Raw genomic sequence first — 10,089 nt, 5'->3', positions numbered from 1 at the left:
GGGGATGTAAATCGTGGAGCCGGAGGCCAGAACGGTCTTTTCTTCTCTCGTCCCGTTAGGGCAGCAAGCTTCTCCCCGTCTCCCCGAAACGACCCAAAAAGCACGGCAAAATGATCATCTACAAGGACATCATCAGCGGTATGGACGCCACGAAACGTTGCTTTTTAACACGTTAAACACTCGTGTTTAGGATGTTTGCTGTATAAATGCGTTTTATTACATAAGATGAGCTTTGTATTTATTTATCTGGTTGGTTACGGTAGCATTGCGGTGGGTGGCCCGGCCGGCCAGGGCGGCATTTAAAAAATATGTGTAAAAATGTTTCTTTTCATATTGTCATACTTTTCGTCGAGTCGGTCCTTTACACGTCCTACTTCTCAACAATACAAAACGTATACAATTGTATTATAATCGTACTAAAATGAAAAGCCGTCGGGTTTCTTGTCCAGCTTCTTGAAAAGGCGGTGCTGATGAAGCTCAGCTAGCTGGCTAACCGAAGCTAACACTAGCAGCTAGCCTGATGTTGAAACGGCGTGAGGCAGGGGAGGAAAAAAAGAATCGCGGATCTACAAGCTCTCAGCGCGCACCTTCCGCGACGTGCCGTGAGCTTGTAGATCTGCTGTTTTTCAGGTTGCGCCACGCCGCCGTAGCGTACGTTGTCGGCAATGATTCACCCAACTTGGCATGGCATCATGGCGTGGCCTAAAACGACAACTCCGAACTTTTGTTAGAATATAACGACGTATAACCTCAACGAGACGTATATAAACCGACTCTGGACGACCGAGAGTCGTGTTAAAAGTGTTTTCTCGTTGTGTTCATTGTAATATCGGGGTGTTGTGGTAGCACTGCTGCTGTATGCCGGTAAACTTAACATACAGGCCCTGGAATATACAGAACCACAGGGATGCGTCAGTGATGTCAGTCGGTCCATGCGGAAGAAGGAAATGCTAATGTTGTAGTCGATGCTTTACTGTTGTATATTAAAGTTTGTAACAAAACATGAGGGCTCCATGAAACGACAGGGGTTTTAATTGTGCTTGCGTTAAATTAACAGGCTGCTACACACTTCCCTTGTGATGTCACTGGTCCATCCGTGACAGCTTTATTGTACATTGTATACGGGTAGTTGGTAGGCCGCCTGTAAATAAAAATAGACTTGAGTTATCACTATGAACATACTGTCCCACTGGCCAATCATACCAATTATCTATGTTATGTATGTAGGCCTAGCTCATTCACATGGAAAAACCTGTATAGAATAACATGCAGTTCATTAACTTAAACTATTTAAACATTTGAACTGTAAGGCGCTCTACAGACGGACAGCGGTTGCCGCCGGGGCTCCCGCTTGGATCTGCGAGGACCGCGCCGCGGTGATACACAAACACACTCGCTCTGCGAGTAAACGCTGCGCGGTATTTCACAAAGATGAACACAATCCATCTCTCACCGCCCGCGTACGCATGCACAAACGAGCACGCTCGCGGGGATTTTCACGGGACTGCGCCCGCTCGCCTCGCCGCCTCTAAACTTCGCTGCGCGGACGAAATAGCCGCCCGCCTCTCATTGAAAATGAATTACTAGCAGGCGGTGACCGCGTACCGTCTGGAATCCCCTTAAAGCGTAAACTCACTCAGCCTGTCATCTGCAAATTGTTCATTTAATTAAAATGAAATAGCTATATCTGCATTAAAGGGATCCCTGGCTAATACAACAAATATGCCTTAATAAATGATAATTGTCCTCTATAACTACAATGTAAAATTAAAAACACCTCAATTATTTTATTTCTTCTAGAAATGGCTAATCTTTCACTCAATAGGGGAAATGCCCGTCGCAAGTTGATGTCATAAATGTCATGTGTGATCTATCCCTATGGAATTTATGGCATGTATGTGCAAATAAAAACAACTTGCGACAAGCATTTCCCCTAGTGAGTGAAAGATTAGCTATTTCTAGAAGAAATAAAATAAATTAGGTGTTTTTAATTTACATTGTAGTTATAGAGGACAATTATAATGTATTAAGGCATATTTGTCGTATTAGCCAGGGATCCTTTTAACAGATCAGACCCATCAAAATGTGGGCTCCATAAAGGGTCTCTTAACTAATGCACCATCTGTGCATGGCATAACTTTGACATTAGGTCAATAGTCAAAATTGTGCATCCCCAAGTTCCCAAATTGTCTATCCCAGTGATTCCCAACTCTTTTTGGATCATGGCCCAGCATTCTTTGACCACTTAACACAGCAGCCTGAAAGGCTGTTTTGGAGGGTGGGATCAATCGATTGTGTTCGGCTCAGCTTGGATCGTGAAAGTAATATACATCAAGATACTATTTAATGGTATCGCAAAGAAAACTTAACATTTTTTTTTGGGGGGGGGGGGGGGGGGGGGGGGGAGACAAAGGTTGTCAGGATCGGGAGTCGAACCTGCGACCCTGCAAGGGCTGGATTACCAGCCTAGGTGCCTGGACCACCACCCTGTGGCCTAGCTGGAAATTCTGTTCTAACCCTTCCATTGACCTGTTTGTTTCCCCAGGTGATGAGATGTTCTCGGACATCTACAAGATCAAAGACAATGGAATCACCATCGAAGTCGAGGGAAAGGTGTGTAAACGATACAGTTGATTACATCTACAGCAGAGATGTCTTGAACCTCCACTTGACCTCTGATTTGCATGGAAATCCAAATGAAGTTAAAACGCCTACTGGTCTGTCATTTTGTTGTCACGATAAAAGTTTGTAAATACTTAGTTTTTATGCATCAAATAAAGAAGTTGAGTTGATTTTAACTATAGTGATACTACATTGGGTAAGTGTCAGTTGTATTAAGTTCTTTACCCACTTGCCCATGTGAGCTGACTATAATAATTGACTTGAAATGGTCTCTCCATCTCTCTCTGTCCGTCCTGTGTCTCGTTCCGTTAAACATGTCCAGATGATCAGCCGGTCGGATGACAACATCGACGGTGCCCTCCTAGGAGCCAACGAGTCCCAGGAGGAGGGGTGTGAAGACCTGGAGAGCACCACGGTCTCTGGAGTAGACATTGTCCTCAACCACAAGCTGACAGAGACGGGCTTTGACAAAACCAGCTTCATCGCTTACATCAAGGAATACATGAAGACGTGAGTAGGACTGTGCTAGGGGTTGTAACTTGTTCCAGCCAAGCCGTGTGTGAAGTTACCTTGGATGTGCACATTTAAATTAAAACCTGAGGCTGATCCTACAAATGCCTTCTAAATCCATAGTTCTCACGCTGTCAAGATTTTTGAATAGCCAACACAAATTTAAAATGACACTGGCACAGGGGTCTGACCATCTGGATAGAGGCTTCCGCATCAACCTTGAGCACAACCCCCTCTCCCATACACTATGGCTTATTTATTTTATTCCTATAAAAAGGGAAAAGCTGTCTGGTCCGTTTACGTCATCGATGTGTCAGGTGACGTCCAGTAGTTATCTGAAAATAATTGGTAACCCATAGGCTAGGGAACAGCACCATCCAGCGCCAAAACGCGAAACTCGCCAAACTCAGGTTAATTTAATGCATTCAAGTGACCTAAGTCTGCACTCTGGTGGTGCAGGCCAAAACACTGCCGCACGTGTCAGGACAGCCACCCTTAATTGCGTTATCCACGCACTGCACCCTTTTTCTGGGGGTCATAATCGGATAAAAACTAGCACATCAAGGACCCCTTTTCAGACTTGTAGACTGGGTAAACACAGTTGCAGCTAATGAAACTAATTGTGCAGTCACATGGTAGTCACACAACCCATGAAATTTGCTGCCTTTAAAACATGGCTGAAGGAATGTTTTTCTTATTTACTGCAAATGGGCTGCTCTCATCCTGCTTTGCTGCACCTAAAGTCTCACCCCTGCGCAAGTAGTTCTTCTGTAGAGATTGCAGATGAGCTAGACCCACACTAGTGAAAACGGCAGATCTACAAGCTCACAACAACATTGTGTGTATCATGTGGAGGTTTTGCTCTCCCTCTCCCTGAGCATGAGTGGAAAATCAATTTTATTTCATATCCCTAGCTTGTAGATCGGCTATTTTAACTACATCTAAAACATTTGCCTTTGATTTTTCTTTGATTTTTCATGAAATTATATATACAGTGTGTATATATATTAAAAAAAAAGAAACGTTTTTAATTTTAATTCATGAAAAACATAGTTTTTTTTTTCCCTGAATGTTTCTTTTTTTGAAACCGTATAATTGTAGGAAACAAATGGGTCCCGACCCAGTGCTTGGGGAACAGTGGGCTAATGAGTGTCTTGTGTTTGTGTCCAGGATCAAGGGTAAGCTGGCAGAGAGCGACCCAGAAAGAGTGAAGCCCTTCATGGCTGGTGCCCAGGACGAGGTGAAGAAGATCCTGAGTAACTTCAAGAACTACCAGGTATACTGACAAACAGGCTGGGCCTTTTCTTAACACTAATAGTGCCTCTTAATCTGAAGGTTGCTTGGTGCCTCGGTGCCACGCCGTTTCCTCCATAGGCCGCCGCTATTATTTTGAAGGGCTGGAAGGGGGTTGTTTTTGTTTTTTTGGATTATCACTTGACGGCAACGATTACGTCATCTAGTCACATGACAGTGTGAGCCCAGAAGAGAACATGGCTGCGCCCAGCGTTTGTGTACAGTATGGAAGAGTGGAGACCATCCTTTGTATAAGAATGTCCCTTTTGGAGAAAATGAGGTCTCTTTATGGGCCTCTCAATGGATTTACTATGGAGGACGTTAACTTCGCGTGCACGCCCGACGTGCGTTGTAAACAAATCGCGGACATTACCGATGCGGGTGGGACCGGAGCGACGTACAGTAAGTAATAATATCTTTACTGTATATACAGTAAGATTGACACTCACCGTCAACGGCGCCATGGTATTAACCCTTTCAATGACGGTGAGCGCCGTCAACAGCAGCAGAACAGTTAAGCCATTTAGGCCTAGAATTATTTAATGTTTTAACTATTGAAAAATAGCAGATAAAGTTGGGAGCTTGTCGATTGCTATTTTTGAAAAAGTCGTGTAATCTTTGAATATATGTATTTTTATAGCAAAGGTTTGTAACTAAAATCTTGCTTCTGGGTGGTCCCTGGAACTAAATATTTTGAGATGGGGGTTCGTGGCCAAATAAATATCATTTTGGGGGTCCTTCACATGAAAAGGTTTGAGAACCTTAGGATTCAAAAGACACTTATAGAATCCGGTCAAAATTCAAATTTTCACGATTTTTCAAAAATAGCAGATCTATAAGCTCGCAGCGCGGCACTCGGCACCGCGCTCTGAGCTAGTATATCTGCTATTTTTCAACAGTTAAAGCATAAAATAATAATACGCAATAATGCGTACCCGGTCTATTGAATGCCAACATAGTTTTTCAACTTATGTCATTCCCTGCCGCGAGTATTCCTACCGTAGGAGACGTGGTTACATAAATTAGAAGGCGCGGCTTGTGATTGGCTGGAGCGGAGGTCTGGAGCGCTCGGCTGTGGTCACTTGGACTGCGCGGGTGTGAATGTTAACCTCTATGCCTAAACCTAACCCAAAAAGCTATGCCTAACTCTAACCCTAACCTTAACCTCAGTAAAACTATGCCTAACTCTAACCCTAACCTTAACCTCAGTAAAACTATGCCTAACTCTAATCCTAACCTTAGTAAAACTATGCCTAAACCTAACCCTAACCTCGGCGCTCGTGAACGGAAAAGAAGCACTCCTTCAAACACCGTCTCCTACGTTTGGAATAATAGCTTCCCTGCCACGCTTTTGGATAGATTTTTACTAACCTTTGAAAAATCATAGAAAAAAAAATATATAAGTGATGCTTCCGCATCGAGCTTGCGTCTAGCCCCGTCTCCCATATACATTCATTATGGCTATTTTTCTGTTTTGATTCCAAAAAAGGAAACACTGTTTTTGTTCCTGGTGACTTCATCGTCGTGTCAGGTGACCTTCCGGTTACCCCGGAAATAATTAGTGACCCCCTAAGCTAGCGAACGGTGCCATCCAGCGATGGGTCGTCAAAGTCGGCACACGGCATTAAATTAGTTAATCCCTCTGCTGATTCCACAAAGTTGCTAAGACACATTTGGAGTCTTTTTAATGTATCCCATAACCTGTGATTAATTGACCATATTATCACGAGTGAACAGGACTAAGCACTAGCATGTAACCGCAGAAGATACCAACGATCAAAACCTTACAATTTATAACATCTAATCGAGTGGAGCACTAATTTAAATAAAAATGGCTTTATAATCATAATTACTACAGCCTTCCACCCTTTCAGCATTTCTTTAAAATGCGGTCTATAGATCACAGCCAATGTGTTAACCCCCACTGTGTGCTTGGAATCTTCTTGCACCGTCTGTCTTTAATTACCGGAAGAATTTGTCACCTTGTCTACGATGGCCACTGTGGCTGACCCCACCCAAACACAGTGTTCTTTTTTTTATTGTCTGAGTTGGTTTCAGTTACGAAACACTTTCTTATGCTGTATGTGATATTACTCATGGGATTCCTGACAGGCTGCTTGTATGACTCTTTAAAGCCCTAAGGCATTCTGGAAGGGAAAATGATAACATGCTGGAACATAGACTTAATGTTTGCATTGATGCTGTCCCAGTTGAGAACAAATGGCTTCACTTTAAGAATGGAGATTCACAATTCCAATACATGCTCACTTTTCTGTTTATTTCCTTTCACACACAATGCATTTGTCACGCAGCGCTGAAATGTCAGTCTACGCAAAGACAAACTTATCTCTATACCACCGTGGTGCGTTGTCCAAATAAACTTGAGGGTTGCCCCCCGGAAATACAAGTTAACAGATCTTACATATGTTATGGCTATCCAGCATTCATACTGATTCTAGCTGAATAGCCGAAACGTCTGTCACCTCCTGAGGCATGTAACAAATGAAAAATAAATTGTATTTCAGTGTGGCCCTCGTTTTTTGATTCATAGTCTATGCAAAGAGACACTTGGTGTACAGCGTTTCCCCTAGGCAGAAGCTGAAGGAGTGGGGGAGCGGCATAGCGGGTTTTTCGGGTTCGGTGTCTTTGCGCGATTCTAAACTCTGTTAAAAAAGAGAAAAATTTAGATTTTAATTTTATCATTTTCATAAACATTGGCCATCTTCAGATTTGTATTTTATGAACATTGCCTATCATCAGTTTCAAAGTGGCTTATTTACACACAAAAAGAAATACGTGTGCCCGTTATGCGTGCCACTCCTTTATGCATATAGGGAAAACACTGGTGTAATTGTGTTTTTTTTTTGTTTGTTTCTTAGTTCTTCACGGGAGAGTCGATGAACGCAGACGGCATGATCGGTCTGCTGGACTTCCGTGAAGACGGCATTACACCATACATGATCTTCTTCAAAGACGGCCTGGAGCAAGAGAAATGTGTAAGTATTTTTTCTGACTGAATCACAAAACTCATGATTCCAGACTGAAGACAAGAAAAACGTTTCTGATCCTTTTACGAATGTATTTATACACAAAGTGTGTTAGTTTCACCTCGGCTGGATCATACAGAAATCTTAATGGATTCCAGCATTGACTGCTATATTTTATTCAAAATCACCTTCCTTTTTTCCATTCTACAAGCTCGCAATGTGTGTAGATGTCCATATGCTATTTTCGAAATATTTGCCTCAGAATAGGGACACGAGAGTTAGTTTCCAAAATGTTAAACATTGTCTTGTATTATAAATGAACTCTACATATAGACGTTAGTATAAATATACTTGCCCTGGGCATTCATATGACTATTGATTGGACTTTGGTGTTTTGGAATCCCTGCTTGAGAGAAAGCAGATTCCCTACAAGAGGAAGCAGTTGACTATTTAACAGTTAAATCTACTTTTCAGTTAAATGTGAGACTTTTTGTTGATGGATGTATAGATTACACGGTAGCATTGTAAATGAAGCTTATCAGGCATGCTGTGTGGAGTGGATGTCAGCACACCACCATTCATAGTTTAGAGCGTAGTTTCATGCACCAGGGAAATCATTTAAGAAATTACACTTAAATCGATACATAGATTTTGAGGCCATGCATTCCATTTTTTTTGCATCGTTCTTGCTAATATTTTCTAGATATTGCTGTTTTCACGATGCTGTTTTAAGGATTTTTAAGGCTCAACATTGAATAACCACCCCCTTATCCCTCCTTTTCCAGTAACGACCCAGAACTACATCTGCTCTTTGATTGTCTGCTGCTTCTGAAAGGACTTGAGAACACAGAGGGATTGCGGCCACTCTCTGACCATGCTTGGACTCAAAGCATTCTCCTCCAGATCATTTATATATTCACATTTATTTTTGGTCCTCCAGACTAGGCCTGAGGCCACCCGAAAGTGTTTAGTGTTGAATATATGACTGAACAGGTCACTGAATGCCATTTTAAAAAATAGCTCTTTTCTTTTTTTTATTATTTTTTTCTTTTCACTTTTGCAGTGGTTTAGTTTACCCAAATGTCGGCCAAGTGCCAGGTATTATTCAAAATTTAAATAAAAAGGCAAACTAGGAAAGTTACTCAAGGAAGCCTTGCACTTCTGTCAACAATGATCCAGGAAGTTGTTTTAGAACTTCTTGTCACTGTTTTTAGCCATGGATGGGTCGGCTCTCTCTCAGGCCTCCTTTCTGCTCGGTTTATGGTCGCATTATTTCTGATAAACCATCTACCATGGAAAGATGAGGGTGTCCTGTTTAAGTTGTGACAATAAAAAACCTGGTGAAACATCTGTTATGAGTTGTTTTTGATAACTTGTTCTGTTAAACACTTAAAATGGGTTAAACCAGGGTTTCCCAAAGTGGTCACCATGGCACCCTGTGATGCCAGTCCAGGGGTGCCCCTCTGTGCTTTTAAACAACCCAGATTTGCACTGTATTTGAGTTTTTTCCATCTACGTCTCTTCACCAAAAAATGGCAAATCTACCAGTAAGACTTTCTATATTCAATGGGGTGCCCTTTGAACCCGCCCTTGACCACCGACCCCCGCGCAGCCAAAGAAAATGCATTTTTTTTCCTATCATTGAGTACTTTCCACTGGAAAGCATAGGTGGAAAGCCTCTGCACTGTGCCATCTTAGAGGAGGAACATTTGGTGAATTCTTTTCAACTTAAAAAAAAAAAAAAAAAATCTTTATTCAAAAGTCATGACATACAAGACAATACAGCGTTGATGTTAGGGCCTACTGACAGCACGTTCTTTCTTAACATCTACTTGGATACAACAAGCTAAAACAAAGCTTTAAAATGTGTTGTATGCTAGTTGCAAGCAGTCAATCCATCACCCTTGACCCTATACTTCATCATCATTCATGAAAATTGGCAAAAGACCTTTATGAACATTTTCTGTCTTTCACTGTCCACCAAAATGGGAAAAAAAACCTTTTAAATTATGAATAGAAAGCTCAGGCTTCTGAATCCTTTGAGATTAATAACTTTGTTGTCCCTTGTACTTACTATGGCTCTATAGAACAGAGGAAAGCATTTGGCCTAGAGAGTGAAAGGTTGGCGCTTCAAGACCAGTGAAAGGCATTTTCTGTATTGTCTTGTATGTCATGATTTATGAATAAAGATGTATTAAAGAAAATACAATAAAAACTTGACCAAGTTGGAAAAAAATCACCAAATTCTCCTCTTCTGAGGAAATGGCACAGCGCAGAGGCTTTCCACCTATGCTTTCCACCGCTTTCCTCCTCTGTGGACTCCTGGCACAATCAAGATGGGGGGATCCGTGGCCAAATGCATTAATTAATTTGAGGGTCCTTTCTTGGCATGAAAACGTTTGAGAAGCACTGATTTCTTTTAAAGATTTGTTTTTTGGGCTTTTATGCCTTCATTTCTAGTGTCCATAATAATCTTAAGACACTTGTAGTGTCTGCTGCTGAACACTAGATGGCGGCCAAAGAGCAGTTTTACAATCTGTCCATGACACATGACACAGTTTTAACACTCCTCAAACTACACACCCCAGCACACAACTTTAAACAATATGTAGCTTCATCTCTCAGCTCTAAAGCAGGTTAAACTATACTATCTCTCATGCACTCTTGGTACATGGTT

At 41.9% G+C, this 10,089-nt stretch overlaps 1 protein-coding gene across 1 annotated transcript; it reads left to right on the top strand.

The window, feature by feature from the left end:
- LOC308307939 (translationally-controlled tumor protein homolog) lies at positions 1–8,762 on the top strand. Its single transcript, XM_080753274.1, has 6 exons — positions 1–138; positions 2,546–2,613; positions 2,945–3,132; positions 4,303–4,408; positions 7,305–7,421; positions 8,198–8,762. The coding sequence occupies exons 1-6, from the start codon at positions 111–113 to the stop codon at positions 8,198–8,200; spliced, it is 510 nt and encodes a 169-aa protein (XP_080609400.1). The 5' UTR covers positions 1–110; the 3' UTR covers positions 8,201–8,762.
- The last annotated feature ends 1,327 nt before the right edge of the window (positions 8,763–10,089 follow it).

Source organism: Nannobrachium achirus (genome assembly GCF_963921795.1).
Source record: "Nannobrachium achirus genome assembly, chromosome: 22".
In the NCBI taxonomy this organism is placed as follows: Eukaryota; Metazoa; Chordata; class Actinopteri; order Myctophiformes; family Myctophidae; genus Nannobrachium; species Nannobrachium achirus.
This window is presented reverse-complemented; position numbering and strand designations above follow the sequence as displayed.

Bases quoted from the DNA above. Each gene is read 5' to 3' on its own strand.
- LOC308307939 (XM_080753274.1), top strand. From the start codon at position 111: ATGATCATCTACAAGGACATCATCAGCG. The intron at 2,614-2,944 runs GTGTGTAAACGA...AAACATGTCCAG, and splicing joins CCATCGAAGTCGAGGGAAAG to ATGATCAGCCGGTCGGATGA. The intron at 3,133-4,302 runs GTGAGTAGGACT...GTTTGTGTCCAG, and splicing joins ATCAAGGAATACATGAAGAC to GATCAAGGGTAAGCTGGCAG.